The 22,523-nt window shown below is 36.1% G+C and overlaps 2 protein-coding genes across 2 annotated transcripts; both read right to left on the minus strand.

Annotated features, from left to right (window-relative positions):
* Positions 1-8,378: 8,378 nt before the first annotated feature.
* LOC147919733 (uncharacterized) lies at positions 8,379-10,582 on the minus strand. Its single transcript, XM_087504084.1, has 2 exons — positions 9,711-10,582; positions 8,379-9,600 (listed from the first exon to the last, which is right to left on the minus strand). Exons 1-2 carry the CDS (start codon positions 10,580-10,582, stop codon positions 8,379-8,381), a joined length of 2,094 nt encoding a protein of 697 aa, XP_087360210.1.
* A 6,505-nt stretch (positions 10,583-17,087) lies between these two features.
* Positions 17,088-18,613, minus strand: LOC104772838 (F-box protein At1g30790-like). The gene is made up of 3 exons (XM_010497402.2): positions 17,823-18,613; positions 17,411-17,601; positions 17,088-17,269 (listed from the first exon to the last, which is right to left on the minus strand). Exons 1-3 carry the CDS (start codon positions 18,611-18,613, stop codon positions 17,088-17,090), a joined length of 1,164 nt encoding a protein of 387 aa, XP_010495704.2.
* Positions 18,614-22,523: the final 3,910 nt, after the last annotated feature.

Consider the following 22,523-nt stretch of genomic DNA (forward strand, 5'->3'; position numbering starts at 1 on the left):
TTTATTTTGTAATCTTATTTGTAACCCACTATTTAATTTGTAACCAATCAATCTATCAATTTCGTAATCTATCTTTGATTAACGTTATGGTCTATCGATAAAATCTGTGAAAAATAATTTGTAATATTGTGTTTAAAGATCTTTGGAAACAACGATGTGTTTCAATTTGGAACATACAGTTTAGAATATCCATGATTTTATTTGTTACCATTAATATATCATTTATCAATTTGGAACATCCCTAATATTTAGGTGTAACCATAAATATTAATATATGGATTAATTTAAAACCTATCTATAACCTATTTGTAACAATTTGTAACCATTTATTAAAAATATAAAATCTACAAAAATATGTTGTGTACTTTCCTTTTATTAAAAAGGGGATATATATATATATATATATATATATAACGTATGAGTAGAGAGTTTAAATAATACTTGTATTCTGTCAATAAATTTTTGTGTTTCTTCATTTAATTTCTTTATTGTGGTTGTAGAAATTTCTAGAAACAAATATCTTCTAGTTATGTCTAATAAGCTGATGGCAAATTAAAATATGAGACAAAAATCCAAATAGTTTGTTACCACGTGTTTTGTGTTTATTTTTGTTTTTACCAACTCTTTTTTTTTTCTTTTTTTCTTTTTTGAATATTACGTTGGGACCAAATGAATTCTTTGTTGCCATGATTTGATTGTTTACATTGGATCTTCATTTAAAAATATGGATTGGTTTATTCATGCTATATGAAATTAAGTGTGTTTGGGTTTCAGAAATATAAGTTGAGTGGTGTATTAAAGTATTTGAAAAATATTTCTGCATATTTGGCTTTTGGAATAGTTCATATCACTTGTATAATATTTGGCTTATTTATTTTCACTTTTAGTGTGAGTTTGTCAACAGAAAAATTTGTTGTCTATAGATATGATTTTGCATTAATTGGCACAATATACTAAGTTGCATAACCAGAATTTTTTTACGTATTTATCATGTGTAATCCTTATGGGTCTTCAATCCTTATAGACATAACTGCATCACATTCAATATCAATTGAGCCACCGCAACTTCTGATATGACACCAAACAAACGTGTGTTTATTTATACTCAACAAAGAGATCCATGGCTCTTGTCGTTTGTTCAATGGTGCAAATGATTGTGGTTGCTAACTGAGATGTAGAATACATAATTTTTGTAAAGTAAATGTGTGTGTGTGTGTGTATTTGTTTTTTCAATATAATTTATCCATGGTGATGGTAAATCTGACGTGCATAGTAGTGCGAAAAGGATTCTACTGAGGGCTCGCGACGGAATCTAGAGGTTCGAGTCTGATCCTACCGATCTGGCCTCCTCCTTGAAACAAAGATAATTACTGAGGTTCAACCTCTCTGTTCCAATATGGATGTTCTGTGGCGCTCAATCCCTGTTAAACCCGAGAGTGATCTCTGGAGAAGGTGAGGTGTAACACCAGCCATTTTGAAATTGCAGCCCATTAGGCCCTATTGCCATCAAAAGAACAAAAGAAAAGGGTTTTGCGTTTTGCTTATATCTCGTGTACATGTAAATACATACGTATGGCGCCGTCTTTGTTTCTGGCGAGAGAGGAGAGTTGGGAACGCTAACCCCGTCGGAGCTCACCATCATTATCGTTGGCTTGTTGTTGTTGGCATCGTGGTTGTTGTTGTTGTTGTATTGCTCTCATCCCAAGCTAAGCCACCGCCGTTGTAGCTTTTCTTCTCGATCTAACTCCCTTAGAAGCAAAGAGATAAGCGGCCATGAGAGAACTTCTGATCAAGGGGAGAGAAAGGGACGAGAGGGAAAGGAGAAGAAGGAGAGGAGAAATGTACTTGAGAACCAGGCCAGTCGTTCGACGATCACCGTCGATCACCGCCATTGGTCAATCAGCCACTGTGTGTCACCGGAGATGTCACCCACTGACACCGGAGCAGCCGTAGCCCATCGTCGAGACCATTTATAGGTAAGGAAACCTAGATTTGTTTTATAAATTGGGCAGTAAGTTACCGACTGTTGTAGACCTAATTTTTGATCTGTTGCTTGCTTGTGATGTATAATTGGTTTAACACTACTGTATGTTATGTTTTTTTATCGTGTTATTTGTTATGTTAGTGTATTGTTGTTACGTTATTTATTTGTTTTGTTTCTTTATGTAAATTATTTATTCTTTTTATAACAAGTCGTCAAAGTAAATATACATATTTTTAGGTTAGTTTGGTTTTGTATTATTATTTAAATATTATACTTATGCTAAACTGTATACTAGGTTTATAAAGATTATGTTAATTGTCAAAGTTAGTTTATGTATGCTTAGCAAAGAGACTTTATCTGCCAATGAAGCTTGAGAGATTACTCTAGTTTGATTCATATCCCTTATACGTATAAGCTTTCTCAGAAAAACAAAAAAAATGCTGACATGTTACACCTACAAAGCTCGAGAAATGATTTTTTTATTTGTCTTCTGTTTTTAATAGTATTTCTATCTATATATACATTTTTCAAGTACAATTATGAAATAAATCCTGAACTTGCCACTTATTTACAAGACTGCCATTGAGTTAATTTTAAAAAATAAAAATCGGATTGGGTTTGAAAATTATATATTATTAACAAATCAGGGTCCAAGCCCTTTTCATTTATACATCTTGCAATTAAGACATCAGACCAATATTTTTGAGCCCGAACGAGCCCAATTTTTTTTTCCTTTTTTTCCATTGAATTGTTTTTAGAAGTTAATATATTACTAATATTAAAATTTTCAAACAATACTAATAAGAATCAATTGATGTATTACATAATAAGAATCAATTAATCGACTTGCACAACTCTAAATACAAAAATCTTACATAATATAGGAATAAAACAACAAATAATACAAATTCAAATTATATTATAGTCATATATTTTATATTTATAATATATTATGTAATACTATTATCTTTACACTGTAAATGAAATAGAAAAATTAAAGAATAGTTTATTTGTTGACTAAATAAAATTTAATGAACATTAAGGATATATATAATAAACCACACCATATAGTAAATGGAAATTATACACTACATAATTATAGTTAATTCAACAAATACAAAAAATATTATTTACATATATATATATATATATATATATATATATATATATATGTAATATAATCAATAAAGACTTTTTTTTTTAGTTTTTAAACGACAATATATCCCCGCGGTGTACCGCGGGTGAATATCTAGTTTATATATCATTGTATTTTTTTTATGACACCCAAAATTTAGTTCTTTATTTTCTTTATAAATTAATTGTATCACTTACTTATATTTTCATAAAGTTTTAAGAACTCTTTATCCATATGGTGAGATAATATAAAATTCATATTATAATAACTAGGACTCAGACCCCCCGCGATATCACGGGGGAAGTATTTTAGAAAAAGAAAAAAAAATTAAAAATTAAAATTATACATTATGAAATCATTTGAATGTAATAGAATATTTTGAATACATAAACATTAAACATAAACTGTTACTAAAAACAAAACTATAAAAATGAAAGTTTATAACAAAAAATATTATGTAGAATAGACGCAACTTTGCAAAAAAACTATTGTTTAAAGTATTAAAAATATAAGGTTTTTTATGAAGAATTATGGTAAAACTACAATTAAAAAAAATCATTATAACAAAGTGATCCTAACTGAAAATATTGTACTAATAGTTGTAATGAGTAAATATAATTTTCATTTAAATAATTATAATTAAAAACAAAATAATATAAAATTTAAATATTAAGATAGTTTTTAAAGAAAAGTTACGATAAATAGACGTAACACAACTGTAAATTATATATTAAGTTGTATTAAATTTCTTTATTGTTATAATCATTTCTAAAATTTTAGTTACATTATAGAATAACGTTGAATGTTAGATATTGATATTTAATTATTTAGGTTCAACATAAAATGGAAAATTTGTTTCAATGAACTTGTTAGTTACTGATGAAGAGATATATATAAAAAGAGTTCAAAAGACATGACTATTTAAATAGACAGACCTATTAGACCGAAAAGTTGTGATGAAAAGATATAAATAAAATATAGTGAAAAGACATAACTTTACAATGAACAGTTACAATTGTTAGAATTAAATAAAAAAAATTATGAAAAGGTGCTAGGAAAAATCGCAAATGTTGTGTCTGCACTTCATTTCACCTAATAACCCATATAAACTGCTTTGACAGGTCAAATTCAAACACTCACTATTGTTTGGGCAAAATTAATCGATTCGTTTAAAGACTACGGAAACAAGAAACAGGTGTTGAATAGTTGTTTTTATTGATCAAAGTCTCGAGCTCAAGTACAAGAATTCAAGGCACAGCGAATCAATCTATAAACCCTAGATGCGTTCTAGAGTTGAGTCGTGTGTCTTGTGTTTTAGGTCTCTTGCTTTGCTCTCGATCCTCCCTCTCGTGGAGGCTGCTCTCCTTTTATATAGAGATCCCTTTACCATAATCCCTTAGGATTTGTCTTGGGCTTGCCGACTCTATCTATGATAGGGTCGGTCACAGGACTCTTGGCCCATTAGTAAAATCGGTCGTTAGACTCTTGATCCCTTAACAGATCTAGTCGCATGACTTTCGGTCCATCGACGAAGTTAGTCGCAAGATTCTCGGTCCATCGACGAAGTTAGTCGCGAGATTCTCGGTCTCGTGACAGAGTCAGTCACAAGATTCTTGGTTTCTTGACAGAGTGTGTCACGAGAATCTTGGTCTCTTGATAGAGTGAGTCACGAGATTCTCGGTTCATTGAACCAATCAAGAAGATTTCCCTTTTATAAGATAAACTCTTATTTACGCTGACTTTATCCATCAAAATATGCATTGACTAAATAAATTATATTTATTTATTTATGATGATTAAATTATACCCAACAGTTAACCCCTCACTCTCTATTTTCTTAGTAAAAATTTAGAGAGTAGTTAAAAACAATGGTATTATTTTTCCAGCCAACAAAATCTCAAAGTCATGTACGTTTTGGAATAATTTGTAATGGCTTGTGATGTCATCATAGCAGCTATATCGAATAGTGACTCCATAGAGACATTGTTGAGTCCTTAACACGTCCTGACTGGGATCATTTTTGCACTTGACTCTATGTGTCATGACCATTTTGTAGGTTCTGGCATTCTTGTCAGTCATAAGACTTGCTCGTGGCATTGATCTTGTATATGATAACATTCTCTTACCGTACGATAATCTCCACATGTGAGGATGTACATGACAAACAATTTCTTATCTTGTGCGTGAGACACAACTTAGGCCTCGCATTCGTGACATGATCTGTCTCGTGACATGATTTATATCTCAGGCTCAAGACATTGTTTATGTCTTCTGATCATGATGTTACATGTGTCTCCTCTTCGTTGCATTGTTTTCATCTCGTGCCTGAAACAAGAGTATACGTCTAGCTCTCTTGGTGTGATTTGCCCACTACATTACAGTTTTCATCGTACAAACATGAAATGATACTTATTTGTTGACACATCTACTGCTTTGTGCCATGTCACATGATTTTTTTGTGTTCACGACGTTGCTCATGTCACATGCTTCCGACACCATTCATATCACATGTTCATGACACTGCTCATGTTAAAAGCCAATGGCTTGAGTTTCATGCTCTCAACATCTTGTCATCATGATTGTGCTCATGACGCGATTTCTATCGTATGCTCAGGGAATTAGTCACGTCATGTGCTTCTAACAGCATTTATGTCGTGCGTTCTTGACATCGTTCCTGTCTTGCACTCGTGACAGTCAGGTGTTCAATAACTGTCACTTGCTCGCTTCTTTAATAACAATGTTCATGACATTGTCAAAATATTGTGCTCGTGACACGATTCGCGTTGTATGCTCATGACATTGCCTATATCATGTGTCGTTACGTGCTCAAGAAATAGTTTATGTCGCACGCCTCTGCTACCATTTATGTCACGTGTGACTGCCGCTATTCATGTCGCGTGTTCATAACATCGTCTATGTCATGCGCTCATGGCGTGCATCTTGTGCTCACGACAGTCACATGGTTGGTCATGACAGAAATTATTGTCTTGTGCGCGTGACAGTCTGGTGTTCCATAACTAGTCACATGCTTTCTTTCTTTAACTTCAATGTTTATGACATATTATTTATATCTTGAGGTCGTGACAATGAGGTGTTTCACAATTGTCACGTGCTCCTCTTTAATAAACAATGTTCGTGACATTGTTTATATTCTATGCTCTTGACAGTAAGGTACTCCACAACTGTCATGACCTTAACTGTCACAAGTTTCTTTTTACATAAACAATGTTCATAACATTTTATGGTTTTTTTGCTTGTGACAGTCAGGTGTTCCATAACTGTCACGTGCTTTTACGTTCTTTAATAACGATGTTTTTGACGTTGTTTATGTTTTGTGTTCGTGACACATTTAAATCTCATGCTCGTGACACATTATTTATACCCTGCGCTCGCTTTTTGCAGTAACAATGCTCTTGGCATTATTTATGTGTTCATGACACAAATTCATGTCTTGTTCCCATTACAGTCACAAGATTATTTTCGAAATCACTATGCTCAACACATTTTTTGTGTCTTGTGTTCATGACACATTTCTATTGTCTTGTGCTCGAGACAGCCATGTGTTCCATAACTGTCACGTGCGCACTTATTTAATTATAATGTTCATGACATTATTTGAGTGCTTGCGCTCGTGACAGTCAGGGGTTCCACAACTGTCACTTGCTCACTTCCTTAATAACAATGTCCATAACATCGTTTGAGTGCTTGTGCTCGTGTCAGTCAGGTGTTCCACAACTGTCACATGCTCACTTCCTTAATTACAATGTTCATGACATTGTTTATGCCTTGTGCTCATAGCACTATTCACATGCTCATGGCATTACATACGTCATGTGGTATTGACATTACTTATATGCCCGCGACATTATCTCCGTGTACACGACAAAGACCCACGTCTCGTGTCTACGACACGCACACGCTACTTTTTCAACGCTCATGACATATTGTCTATGTCTCGTGCTCGCGGCACAATTAAATCTCGTGCTCGTGACACGTCCAAGTCTCGTGCTCTTGGCACAATTAAATCTCGTGCTCGTGGCACGATCAAGCATCGTGCTCTTGGCACAATTAAATCTCATGCTCGTGACACGCTTGAGTCTCGTGCTCGTGGCACAATTAAATCTCGTGCTCGTGGCACGATCAAATCTCGTGCTCGTGACACGTCCAAGTCTCGTGCTCGTGACACGTTCAAGTCTCTTGCTCATGACATGCTCAAGTCTCATGCTCGTGATACGTTCAAGTCTCGTGCTCGTGACACGTTCAAGTCTCGTGCTCTTGGCACAATTAAATCTCATGCTCGTGGCACGTTCAAGCATCGTGCTCTTGGCACAATTAAATCTCATGCTCGTGACACACTTGAGTCTCGTGTTTGTGGCACAATTACATCTCGTGCTCGTGACACGCTTGAGTTTCGTGTTCATGACACATTCTATGCCTTGTGCACGTGATATATTTTATGTCATAGTAACCTATTCACAACAAGACTTGCTTTGTAGAATGAAAATCTAACTTTATTGAAAACGTTGTCCATAACATGGGACGTGCAGTGTTAATCTTTAGGAAAATTAGAAAACACCAAAAACAAATAATTAAAAACCAAGAAACCAAAGCACTAAAAGTAGTATTTATTCAGGTGCAGGGCATTCCAGCTATTAGGAAGATTTTTTCTTTTATTGTTTTGCAGCTTATAGGCTCCTGACCCACGAACTTCAATGACTTTGTAAGGACCATCCCAAGTGGGACCGAGTTTCCCAGCTCCTTGTTCCATTGTATTTTGAAAAGTGCGTCGCAAGACCCAGTCTCCTCTCGGAATGTCCGCGTCCTATAATTTTTGTTGTAGCTTCTAGCCGCTTCCTGTTGATAACACATAATTTTGATTTTCGCTGCTTCTCGTTTCTCATCTAGTGGATCGAGATCGAGACCCATCAACTCGTCTTTTTTCTGCAAGTTAGGGTGCTCGGTTCGTGCCGTAGTCACGCCTACCTCACATGGGATTACTGTTTCCATCCCATATACTAGAGCAAATGGTGTTTTGTAAGTTGATGACTTAGTGATGCGGTAACTATCACGTGCTGGTGAAGATTCAAAGCAGCTGGCGTTTGGTCGAAGGAAGTCGATAAGCCTCTTTTGTATGTCGGCTGCTAGTTTTGAACTCATGTTCACCCGCTTGTCAGTATCGTATTCGAGTAATGGCATCTCATCCCACTGTTCCCCCTCTGATTCTTCCCTGTGAGGTACCAGCGGTAGCCTCTGTGATTGCTATAACTGTTGACCCTTACCTTTTGAGGTAGTTTGATAGCATGAACGTGAACTTTCTTGTTCTCCTACTATCTCTTTCACTCCCCATGGGGTGGGAAATTTGATAGTCTGATGTAGAGTCGATGGGATAGCTCCCATGTCGTGAATCCAAGGGCGTCCAATAATAGCGTTATAAGTCGAAGCACAATCTACTACTAAAAATTTAGTGTGTTTGTTAACTCCCTCTGCATACACTGGAAGCGTCACTTTGCCAATGCTATGCTTGACCTCACCGCTGAACCCAACTAATGGAATAGATTTTTGTGTCAGTCCTCCTTCGTCGAGACCCAACTCCTTATATGCTTGCATATAAAGGATGTTAGTTGAGCTTCCTTTGTCGATTAATATCATTTTCATCAAACAGTTAGCCGCCACAGTCAGTTGTATGACTAAAGCATCGTGATGCAGCGATGGTACACTGCTCTCATCAGTCGTAAAAGTTATGGTGTATGATGGTGTATCGCCTTTCGTAGCGTGTCCTCTGCTTTGAGAGTTCTTGACAGCTCTGGTGTTTCTTTTCGCAGCTGAGTGAGTTATACCACTTATCTCTGATCCTCCAGATATAACATTGATGACTCGATCATGTTTTGGAGGCAAAACTGGGGCGTTTGCAATTGCTATTTGCTTGTTGCTCTCACCATCCATGCGGTTGCGGGTTCTATCTGACAAGTATTCCCTTATGTGACCTTTGTTAAGCAGCTCATTCACTTCCATCTTCAGTGAGATGCAATCTTCTGTTTTGTGGCCATGATCGCTGTGGAACTCACACCACTTCAAGGTGTCACGCCTATTGTCAAGCGCCTTCATCTTTGGAGGCCATCTCACGGTTCCACCCATCTCTTTCAATACACCGACTAAATGTGTATGAGAGATCGAGAGGTTACTAATATCTGGCCATGTTGTCGATTTAGGCCTCCTGTCGTTAGCTTCGCTCAATGATCGATGTGTGTTCCTTCTTTCACTCATGGTGTTTTCGTCCTTAGGTCTTTGGTAAGGCTTGTCGTCCCTACTCGACCTTTTGTTTCTCACCACACGAGAATCAGATTGTGGTGAACGTCGCTGGCGATAAGCCGAGTCTTCCTCCCACTTTATCTGCGCCCATGCGCGTGAAAGTACGTCTTCCATCGTTCTGCACTGATACTTCGTAAGCTCCTTGTATAAGTCACCGTCTGGAAGCAAGCCTCTTTTAAATGCGGATATGGCAGTTGACGTGTTGCAACTGGGTATCGATACTTTTTCCTTGTTGAAGCGTCCCACATAGGCACACAACGACTTGTCTCTCTTTTGTCGTACCTCGTAAAGGCATCCGCTGTCTTCTCCAGGTTCCTGCTGCTTGTGAATTGCTCAACGAAAAGATCTGTCAACGATGCAAACAAGTTGATCGAGCCGTTTGGCAGGTTGATAAACCACTGAAGTGCTGCGCCCGTTAGGCTTGAGCCAAAAATCTTGCACATAGTAGCTTCCCTGCACTCTTTTTGGATGGCTGTCGTGAACATTCGTTGCTTGTATTGTGCTATGTGGTCATCCGGGTCGGCTGTTCCATCATACATCTTCATTGTTGGTAACGTGAATTTTCTTGGCATCTCCGTGAGTGCAATTTCATCAGAAAAAGGTGTACCGGCATACGAGTGCAAGTTGCTTTTTCGAATTGGTGGAGCCACTCCTGGCAGTTGTCCGATCTTGGCTTCTACTGCACCCAAACGCTTTGTAAGCATAGCTTCCAAGTAGGCGGCTTCGGCTGACATGGTGTGTGGTTCATGTTCGACTCCTGTAACGTGCGGTGCGTTAACGGTTCGTTGTTGATCCGTGTTGTCTTCTCGAACAAGGTTCTCGCGGGTTTGTCTTATATTAGGATTTTCTCCATTATACTTCTCCCATGGAGTCTCTAGTCCTCCGTCTTCAGTCGCGGTCGTTGTTCGAGTAGCTGCAGGAGTTGAGTTAAGGTCTTGCATCCAATTTACTTGTACGCCACGAAATCTTGAGTTTGCTTCAGTAAACATTCTTCCTGCTGTCATCAGCGAGACGTTCTCCTCCCGTAGCCTAGCGTTATCAGCCTTGATCTGCGTCAGCTTCTGAACCGTCTCGTTCATCTTGGCAGTCAGGACTTCCAGCTGGGTGGCGACAGTCGCTTCAACATTGGTCGCGTCACTTCCTTTTCCCGTCATCTCACGTAGATTACTTTCCCCTCTCTCTAGCGCCAATTGTTTAGGCAAAATTAATCGATTCGTTTAAAGACTACGGAAACAAGAAACAGATGTTGAATAGTTGTTTTTATTGATCAAAGTCTCGAGCTCAAGTACAAGAATTCAAGGCACAGCGAATCAATCTATAAACCCTAGATGCATTCTAGAGTTGAGTCGTGTGTCTTGTGTTTTAGGTCTCTTGCTTTGCTCTCGATCCTCCCTCTCGTGGAGGCTGCTCTCCTTTTATATAGAGATCCCTTTACCATAATCCCTTAGGATTTGTCTTGGGCTTGCCGACTCTATCTATGATAGGGTCGGTCACGGGACTCTTGGCCCATTAGTAAAGTCGGTCGTTAGACTCTTGGTCCCTTAACAGATCTAGTCGCATGACTTTCGGTCCATCGACGAAGTTAGTCGCAAGATTCTCGGTCCATCGACGAAGTTAGTCGCGAGATTCTCGGTCTCGTGACAGAGTCAGTCACGAGATTCTTGGTCTCTTGACAGAGTGTGTCACGAGATTCTCGGTCTCTTGACAGAGTGAGTCACGAGATTCTCGGTTCATAAAACCAATCAAGAAGATTTCCCTTTTATAAGATAAACTCTTACTTACGCTGACTTTATCCAGCAAAATATGCATTGACTAAATAAATTATATTTATTTATTTATGATGATAAAATTATGCCCAACAACTATATAATCCATCTAACTCTTGAAAAAAAACTTTAGGTATTTTCATGAAATTTTTATATTAAAATTAACTAAAAGTTGTAAATTAGATTCATCATTCCAAAAATCTTTTCTTAAATCAAGAATTGGAGGAATATTTTTACTTTTAAAAGAATGAATGCCAGAGAATAATTTATAAACCTGTAAATACTGTTGATATTGAAATTTTATACTATTTTGTGTCATGAAAAAAAAATGAAGACAGTTCAAAAAGACAAATATATCTATATTTTAAAAAATACGAAAACTCTAATAAACACAACTCTATAATGAACAGTTGCAACTTTACAAAAAATACCGTTACAATGAACAATCACAACTTTTTGTAAAACATACAATTTAAATTTTTATAGATTTTTTTAAAAAATTATCCAAAAGGTATGATTGAAAAAACACAACTTTTGGTGGCATTTATTTCAGATTAGGTTTAAATATATTGAAAAGTCAAATCCAAAAACTCACTATGTAATCCATCTAAATCTCGGAAAAACACTCTAGGTATTTTCATCAAACTTTTATATTTAAAATTAACTAAAAGATGTAAATTAGATTCATCATTCCAAAAATCTTTTGTTAAATCAAGAATTAAAAGAATTTCTTGACTTTTAAAAGAATGAATGCTAGAAAATAATTTAGAAAAATGTATAAACCGTTGTTATTGAAATTTTAGTTGATTTTGTGTCATGACAAAAAAATGAAAACAGTTTAAACAGACAAATATATATAGATTTCAAAAGATACGAATGTTCCAAACAACACAACTTTACAATGAACAGTTGTAACTTTTCATAAATAACTGTTTTAACAATCCATCATGACTTTTCAGAAAATATCCAAAAGGTACGATTGAAAAACACAACCGTTGGTCGCATTTATTCGGATTGTTATTATTATATAGATTAAACTGGGATTACTTATTTCTCTCTTCTTCCTCATCCTCGCTCTAATCATCGTCGTCTCCTCTCCTTCAACAGTGAAGCCATACAAATCCTGGAACTTGACGACGATGTTGGCTCGTCTGGCGTGGATGCTCGGACAGAGAATCAAAATCTGAGATTGGACTTCCATTGTCAAATCACGTCTGCTTTGGATCCCAGACATTCTCCGACAAATTTGATTCCTTTTTTTTTTTGGTCTCAATTCTATCAGCTCCTTCATTGTGTTCTTCTCCCCATCTTCAATTTCTTCTTCCTCTTCTCCTTCTTCTTATTCATCCTCCTCTTTCTAATCTGGGACTATAGGGAACCGAATCGAGCTCTCCATCAGGTCGTGCTCTCTAGCAGGTCGTCGTCATCATCATCGCCGGCAACTCTATCGTGGAGAGAGGAGCCGTAATTAGACCTAACATCACACGATCTGCGTCTTGGCTGGCCGAAAACAGAGGGGGATGAGGATGCGTTACGGACGGAGTAAGAGCTAGCACGGCGGAGCTCAGGGACTGATCGGAGGAAGAGAGAGAAATAAGTAGATAACCGGTATTAATTTCCAATTTGATATGGTGATATATCATTGTTTTAGCCACGATATAAATCTTATCTATAGAGTTTTTTGGGTGTTTTTAGAGTCTTTTTGTGTCTTTATAGGATTTAGCATGGATGGGAGCATAATGGAGCTAAATAGGAGGATTTGGAGCACATTCAAGCATTGAGGCTAAGCTGTGAAGTTGGGAGACGAGTACAGAGACTTGCATCGGTCGATGCAAGTGATGGTGTCGATCGATGTATCATCTAGCAGAAGAATCGGAAGTTTTCTCAACAAGTTTTGAAGATTTACAAATTGCCCCAAAGTTTTTCATATTTGTATCATTAGTCCCTGGATGTGTTTAGGAATATAAATAGGATTTTTTGGTCTTTGTTTAGACCTAAGCTTTATTTTTCCCTGTAACTTTTGAGAGAAAACTCTGAGAGATTTTTAGAAAGTTTTTGGAGAGAAGAATCAAGACTCCTTGAGAGAAGATTCAGAACTCCTTTTCTTCTTCTTTTAAATCTCTTAATGCTATTTATTTTATTCATGATTTGTGTTCTTACAATTATGTCTGAGTAGATCTGCTTGTTAGGTTTAGAGTTTCTCATTAGGGATTTCATGGATTATTAGATCTGTTTATTTTGGATTCACTATCTTTCTTGTTCTTCACCATAGGTTGTTTTTAATGCTAGATCTTTGATTAGTCATCTGGATTTAGATCTTAGGATTATTGATTGATATGATAATATAATTGATTTTTCTGACAAAAACCTTTGGTGAACAAAATTACTTTTTGCAAAGAGATTTGAATTAGTAATTTTGTGAACTTATCTAAACTTGATTTTATTGCTGATTTGTAACCTATAATTTTACAAAGAGATTTGGATTTTCTGGTTTTAAATTTAGATAATATCTGCAATGAGAACTGATTTATTTTACAATTGTGTTTAGAGTTCAAGAACGGTGCTTAATTGTTGAATCCTGCTTGTTTAATTAATTGATCTGATTTTCCATGATTTCCTGAGAATTTCCCTAGGCCTAGCGTTTATTACTATTGATTTACAACTCTTTTATTTTATGTTTAATCTTGCAATTTAATTACAATATTTTAGTTTAGCATAATTAAAAGATTATTAAATCTATTGTGTGAATCTGGAGTCTTTGTGGATTTGATTCCTAAGTATTACAATTGATCTCTTAATTTGAGAGAGTAGCTCTAGGGTAAATTTGAGCATATCATATGGTTAACAGAAAACTAAGAATTTTTCTATTTATAATTAATAAATAATTAGATAACCAGGGGAAAATTGGAATTTTGATTTTGTTCAAAAATCGTGGGTATGAAAATAACAACACTTGAAACAACCGACCTTTTTTTAAAAAAAAGAATAAATAATAAATAATAAATAATAAATAATAAATAAATTACAACTAGTGGTCCCATACCCACTAGCCACCTAACTACAATCACCAACAGCGGAAAAACCAATACCAATCAATATCCAAATAATATTCCATTAATAACCAATAATCATAATATCAACAATATCCAATAATCAAATAGCAAAAATCATAGAACCAGCAACCTAGCAATGTTCTAATGACTCAACTCTAGCAACCTAGCAAGCCAGACAACATCAAACCGAGTCCCTTGAACATCCTCCTCTTCATTGCCTGGATTCCACGATCACACTTTGCCTTTACCTGCACCACAAACACATATTGCAATGCATGAGTATTTTATAAACACTCATTAAGGCAATCCTCCCATCTACTGGGCTATACACACAAGCAATAGAGTATCAATAACCAACACACAACAATCAACAAACGACAAATACAAACCAGGACTCAGCATCGACCGACGCCACACATGCATCGACCGATGCCAAATGGGGAAGCATCGATCGACACAGAAGCTGCATCGACCGATGCAAGTGTAACTTGCATCGACCGATGCCCAATCTGCATCGACCGACGCATGCTCGACGTAACACGAAAACCCTAGAGTTTACGCGCCGTCCTCGCACTTGCATCGACCGCCGCAAGATATGCATCGATCGATGCAACATCGAGCACCGTGATTTCCCCGAAGCTTCTCGCCGGATCTTCGTTCCTACAACCACAAAACTCGATCCCAAGCCACAAGAAAGCTTCCTAACGTCCATAGTCACGATCTGACAAGTCTAACATCACACAACAAACAGATTAAAGAGTCCTCTAGCTTAGATAAGCCATGGTCATGCACTTACCTTTGCCACAGAAGAATCTGAACCTCTAGCAAGCAAGAACAAGCCTCTAGGAAGCTCCTACAACGATCCCAGCTACAGATCTCACCAACAAACGTCACCAACCTCCAAGAATCTCCCAAAAACGCTCAAGAACTCTCACAAAGCTTTTTCTCTCTTTCTATTTTTCAAAAACGGCCACCAACCACGAATGAGACAAAACTCGCATCTAAGGGTTTTCCTTAACCCCAAAACGCAGCGTTTGACTTAAGTCAAAACGCACAGAATTGAGCCAGCATCGACCGATGCTCCTACTGCATCGATCGATGCACATCGCAAACCGGAATTCCGGTTCACGGATGTTACAACACTTATTATTTTGGATTTTAAATAACATGTTTTTATTATTTGATGTATTTTTATTCCAATCCAAAACCATTGGGTATTAAACGTCCAAATAAAAATAACTTCAGTTTTTTTTTGCATTTTCCCAAATAAATAATAATAAAAATGTATTTATTTTTTCTCTTTCTTTTTTCCCATGATGACTGAAACATTCTTTTTCATCTATGTATAATTTATCACAAATACAATTCGATTCATTAAAATATACTTTTTCTTTAATTTCTAATATTTTGAGATCTATTTTTCATAATTATTTTTGCATCAACAACCATTATAACCCATAATCAACTATGTCTTATCTTTATATTTTTTATTTGTTGAAAATATTGATCTATTCATTTTTATGAGTTTTTGTGTGTTTTCAAGAACATTTTTTAAAATAAAATTCATTATGTTACCACTTAAATTTATTCTTTGCACAATTTATTAATTATGTAAAACATACAATAAAAATAACAGCCATTATTAAAGTTTTTACAGCAAAAGTCTTTACAGTTTTTACAGCAAAAGTCTTTACAGTTAAAGCATCAACAGCCACAAGTTACAGCCGTTACCAATGGAGTCTTTGATTAATGACTGTTATCTATAATATTTATTATCTTAAATATTGGTTTTCAAAGTTAGTAAATAAAAAGATAAAATATAATAAATCTTTTTGGTGAAATTGTGAGACTGGCCTGGGCAAATAAACCGAACCCGAGAAACCGACCCGACCCTGACCTGCAAAAACCCGACCCGACCCCGACCCGCTTCTGTATAAATAACCACTCGGTTTTTGTTTCCAAATACCCACGGGTATCGGGTATTACCCGAACCGAACCCGAGGAACCGACGATATATGTTTGAACCCGAGAACACATTTATTCATACATGATATCACATATATTGCCATATTTCCGTTTGCCTTAATCTCCTCTCCTTGAATCCTTGTGAATCTTCTTTACTTTGCATAAACATGTCGAAGTTGCCAATTTTTGTCCGATTTCAAGAATCTTTGGCTTTTATAAACCAAAACTCTCAAATTGGATCTCCAAAACCTAATTCTGCTGTTAGTCTCATCTTTGGGTTCTCCGTTCATAGCAGCTAGACATGCTTTTGCGAGACATGTTTTTCTTTGTTGGGATGTTTAAGTTTCGTTTGCTTTGTTGGGATGTTTAAGATTTTAAGACATGTTTTTCTTTGTTGGGATGCTTATTTTGCGAGACATGGTATGTGTTTGAATTGTTTTGCGAGACATGATATGCTCAGTTTCATTTGTTTAAGATTTCATGTTATGCAGTTTCATTTGTTTTTCGGGTTATTCGGGTTTTTTGGGTACATTTCAGGTTTTTGTGGGTACTTTGGATATGTTTGAGTAGGTACTATCCATAACCGAATATATTTTGGATACATTACAGGTTTTTTAAAGTCATTACCCAAATAACCCAAACCCGAGAGGAACCGAACCTGACCCCGACCCGAAATTATATGAACACCTGCTCGGATCCTATATTCGTAAACCCGAAAAACCCGAACCCGAATTACCCGAACCTGACCCCGACCCGAACACCCAAATGCCCAGGCCTCAACTATGAATTTAATAAGTAATACGAACTTCCAAAATTTGTAAAAAACAAAACACTAAATTGGTAACAAAAATCGTAGTATCTGATTAACAAGAATTTTATGGTAATTTCTTTTGAATATTCTTAAAATAATCAAAGTCATTGATTATTGTTTGTATCTTTGAGTACTTGCCATGATTTTTTACTCTGGACCTAAATACTGTATATGGTATTCTCATAACTTTCGTTCTAGCATTGATAAATTTGATTTTGTGCGCCACTGGTTGACCAGTTGAAACACCTTAACAAACAAACAAACAAACATGACAAGTTGTAAAATCAGGGATTATAAAATAAACAATGTAGTTTGTTAAAAAGAAACAAAACCTGATGTCTGTCACGATCCGTCGATCCTTTATAACTTATAAAACAAAAATAAAACAAATTATAATTTGTAAAGACAGGAAACTTTCGAAGTGTTCCGGTGAGAAAATGACTTGACAAACACAATGCTCTTCACTTGAATGATTGCACCCAAACTCTTCAAATCCTTTAAGTTCAACCCTTCTGATTAACTTCACGCCTCCTATGTTGTAGTAGTAAATGTACAATGCAGGGCCGGTCTTAGGATTACTGAGGCCTAAAGCATTTTTATAAATGGTAATTTATATATTTATATTAACTGTATTCATCGGGTGTTTGGAGAATCGAACCTGCGACGTGATATATGTTCTCGTACAACATTACCATCTAAGCTAAGATTTTTTTTTGTTAATTAGCCAAAATTATTTGCATATATTATGTGGCCTAAAGCTGATGTTTTGGCTGCTTTAGGGGTGGGTCGGGCCTGGTACAATGGCTCATGCTTGGGAGGAAACTTTAGCGGACCTATAACGACCTCGTAGCTTTTGTTCATCCCTAAGATTTTTAACTCAATATTCCCGGGTAAATGCAACAACAAAGGGTGGACAGTTAGTCCTTTCCTATACCAGTGGCGTTTTTTGTCAAAGTCATCTAGAATCCACAAATCAAAACTACCGGGAAGAGCACGTGGTAAGGGCCTAACCCCGGCAACCCTCCCATTGAAGTTGATCAATGATCCATGTTTTATGACTGGCCAATATATGTTGATAGAACCTATGCACTCACTTCTAACGTTAAAACGAAAAATAAAGAATCTCTTCTCTTGTCTTAGGGTAGTCGACACACCGTAATACACCATCCCACTGATGCATATTCCATTTGTTACAACTGTATAACGCGGGATTTTTCTACCTTTGATGCTTCTCCATGAAAGATTTCCTCCTCCAATTGTTAAAACCATGTGCTCTTGACAAGTTTGGCCATGCCAAGACGTGCTACACAATGCTTTGTATACATTACCAACAGGATCATATCCCATGAACATATATACGTGCTCTCTTCTACCACTAGAAGCTTTGATATCCGGCAATGTTATGACTTGTCTAGTGCTAGGGTTACATATCGTGAACCGACCTGGATCTGAAGGATGTGACAAACCGAACAATCCATGGATGGAAGAGCAATGAACAAGGTCCACAGGGAAACCGGACAGTGTCATTTCGAGATAGGTATGCAAAGAAGTATAACGAATAGAGTTCTGCCGGCAACCGCATATTGGCATTGGAAGATTGGTAACCAAAGAAGTAGTAGGTACTTCTTTGTGTGAAGTCGATAAGAGGATTACACGGTTCTCAGTAATACGAACAGCGACTAGAAACCGTGACCGAGTCTGGGACATTGAGCAGAACAAATCGATGAATACTTGGTTTTGGATGATGGAATCCATTCCTTGGATACACATTGGAACCTCTTAAGAGATTTAGCCGGCAATCTCTTCAGAATCTCAATCGTCAGATCAAGAGGGATATAAAGAGCTAAGTTGCTGATTGAGCCGCAAGATTAATCCTCACCTCTCATGTCACTCTCGTCTTACTTTTCATAAGAATTCCTTGAGTGTGATGAAACTCCACTCTCACTGTAAGAACATTCCCCAGCTAGTACTCCAGCCATTAGTCTCTTCTAAAACCAAAAATTGTCCTAACCTAACAAAAGCAGAGAACCAAAATGTGTATCACTTAACAATAGTAATAAGCCTGAAACTCAAAACTAGAAAGGACACAAATAAAGATATCCGGAAAAAACCAGATCGATTCCCCAGCAAAACGAAGCTATGATCTTTATAAATGCACTAATACTGTATCTTAAAATAACGTAATATTATAAGCAATTAGAAAACTCTTGTTGGAATAAATATTCATGATGTCTCTTTCTCTCTCCTTCATGCAAGATGTCTTGTCTCTCTCCTTCATGCAAGCCATCTTTGTAACAGCTAGTTTTTTATCTTCTCTTCTATATATTTGTATCTCTCTTGTATTCTCAGAACGAAGAGAAATAATATACAGTTTCTCTCTATTCTCTCTATTCTCTCTATTCTATTCTTCCGCTTATATTTCTACATGGTATTAGAGCTTTAGATCCTTATTCTCTGTCTCTTTTGCTATTATTCTTTTTCTTTTCTTTTCCAGGGTATGGAAAACTCAAAACAGATTACTCTTCTTGTTATCCTTAAAGGAGATTATTACATTATGTGTTCTAGGACTACAAAAACTGCTCTTTACAGTCGGGGTCTATGGAATCATATTTTAAGCACCAGAGAGGTGACTGTTGGTATTCTGGAGAATGAAGAAGATGTTGTAGATAAAAACCCTTTTGGCGGTTCTGAAGCATCCAACCTTGAGTATGACAAATGGTTTCAAGAAAATCAAATGGTTCTTGCCATTCTCCAAAGCTCTCTAGAGCAGTCTCTCCTTACTGCATATTCTTATTGTGAAACAGCAAAGGAGTTGTGGGATACCCTTAAAGGTGTCTATGGAAATGTTTCAAATCTCAGCCTGATCTTTGAAGTGAAGAAGGCATTGAACAATTTAACTCAAGAGGAGAAACCTTTTAACCAACATTTTGGAGAATTCAGATATCTTTGGTCAGAGTTGGAGACTCTTCGTCCTCCAACAACAGATCAGATGGTGCTTAATGAAAGGCGTGAACAAGATCAAGTCTTTGGGCTTCTTCTTACTCTCATCCATTCTTTCAATGGTCTCATCCGTCATATCCTCAGATCTGAAAAGCTTTCCAATTTGAATGAGGTTTGTATGCAAATTCAAAAGGAAGATGGATCTACTGGTTTGTTTAGCCAGAAAAGTGAGCTTGCTATCGCACATAAAGGAGCTTATGACAAAGGAGCTTACAAAAGGAGTGACTACAACAAGTTATTGTGTGATCACTGCAAGAGGAAGGGGCATACCAAGGAGAAGTGTTGGGTTCTCCATTCTCATCTGAAGCCGGCTAAGATGAATGAACCTAGGAAGGCTATGTCTTTGTATTTTTCTTCAATGGGAGTATTCACCGGTTTGGCTCCAAGCTTTCCTGTATCATTAAGAAGATCAAGTGTATACTTCCTTTGAGATAGAAATTATCCTTCCTCAGAACGACATACTTCTATGCCAAGAAAGTACTTTAGTTCACCCAAGTCTTTAATATCAAAAGTAGACTTAAGAAGGGATTTAGTATTTTGAATGCCTTCTTTATCATCACCAGAGATAATAATATCATCAACATAACCACATAACAACATAGTCTAAACGAATACCAAAGTCTAAACGCCGGCTGACATAACCACATAGTCTAAACGAGAGTCAAATGGGATATAAAATCTTCTACAAGCTATGAACATGCATCAATCATGCAAACGATGAACCTGGAATCGAAGTTAATTAGCCAAAAAAAATCATTGCCCATCAGATACATTCAGTCAAAAATCCCAAATTTTGCTCAAAACACGAAACAATACGTAGAAAATTAGTAATTGCTCCCGAAAAAAAACAGATTCAAAGGGTTCTTAAAGAAATTACCCGAAAGGTTGGAAATTTCGTTGACACATTCAATTGATGGTGGAGAAGAAAAAAAAAACAAAACCCCAGAATCGCGAAATCAACGAGAATCCAAGACGGTAATCGAACGAGGGAAAAAAAATTGGTTATTTTACCCTGCAACGTAATTAAATTCCCTAGTCGCGAGTTGCAGAATAAAAAGAAGAAAGAGAAAGTGAAGGGAGATAATTATATTTGTGTGTGTAAAATCATCAATGAATTTCGCTAGTCCAAAGGCTGAGTAATTTGTTGTTGTCTTCATTGGTGATGGCTTCGAATCCAACTTTTGTGAATTGAAAAAATACAATACGACAACGTTTAGTTAATGTTGACTTTATTTTTCAGTTGATTTGAGGACGTGTTTTTTTTGGTCAAGTCAATAAAAGTTAATCGTTACCACCCAGTCAATAAAAGTTAATCGTTACAAAGTCAACTAAAGCTATCTATTTAATCTACCACAAATTCATGCTTTTTTCAACATTTTTGATAAGTTCAAGATTCTTACGAAATTTTTTCAATTAAATAATATTAATAAATTACAATTATGCAATCAAAGAAATCAACTGAGATTTCAAATAGATACACGAAACGATACGTAGAAAATTAGTAATTGCTCCGGAAAAAAAAACATCCAAAGGGTTTTTAGAGAAATTAACCGAGCGGTTAGAAATTTTGTTGACACATTCAATTGATGGTGGAGAAGAAAAAAAAACACAAATCCCGAGAATCCCGAAATCAACGAGAATCCAAGACGGTAATTGAACAATGGAAAACAAAAAATTGGTTACTTTACCCTGCAACGAAATTAACTTCTCCAGTCACGAATTGAAGAATAGAAAGAAGAAAGAGAATGTGAAGGGAGATAATTATATTTGTGTGTGTAAAAACATCAATGAAGTTCGCTAGTCTACAGGTTGCGTAATTTTTTTGTTGTCTTCATTGGTGATGGCTTCGAATCCAAGTTTTGTGAATTGAAAAAAAAAACAATACGACAACGTTTAGTTAACGTTGACTTTATTTTTCAGTTGATTTGATGACGTACTTTTTTTGGTCAAGTCAATAAAAGTTAATCGTTACCACCAAGTCAATAAAAGTTAATCATTACAAAGTCAACTAAAGTTATCTATTTAATATACCACAAATTCATGTTTTTTTCAACATTTTTGATAAGTTCAAGATTCTTACGACATTTTTTCCATAAAATAATATTAATAAATTACAATCATGCAATCAAAGAAATCAACTGAGATTTCAAACAGATACACGAAATGATACGTAGAAAATTAGTAATTGCTCCGTAAAAAACAGATCCAAAGGATTTTTAGAGAAATTAACCAAACGGTTGGAAATTTCGTTGACACATTCAATTGATGGTGGAGAAGGAAAAAAAAAACACAAATCCCGAGAATCGCGAAATCAACGAGAATCCAAGATGGTAATCGAACAAGGGGAAAAAAAATTGGTTACTTTACCCTGGAACGAAATTAACTTCTCCAGTCGCGAATTGCAGAATAAAAAGAAGAAAGAGAAAGTGAAGGGAGATAATTATATTTGTGTGTGTAAAAACATCAATGAAGTTCGCTAGTCCAAAGGTTTCGGCCTGGT

The sequence above is a fragment of the Camelina sativa genome, chromosome 20 (assembly GCF_030686135.1).
Source record: "Camelina sativa cultivar CO46 ecotype springtype chromosome 20, ASM3068613v1".
Lineage (NCBI taxonomy): Eukaryota > Viridiplantae > Streptophyta > Magnoliopsida > Brassicales > Brassicaceae > Camelina > Camelina sativa.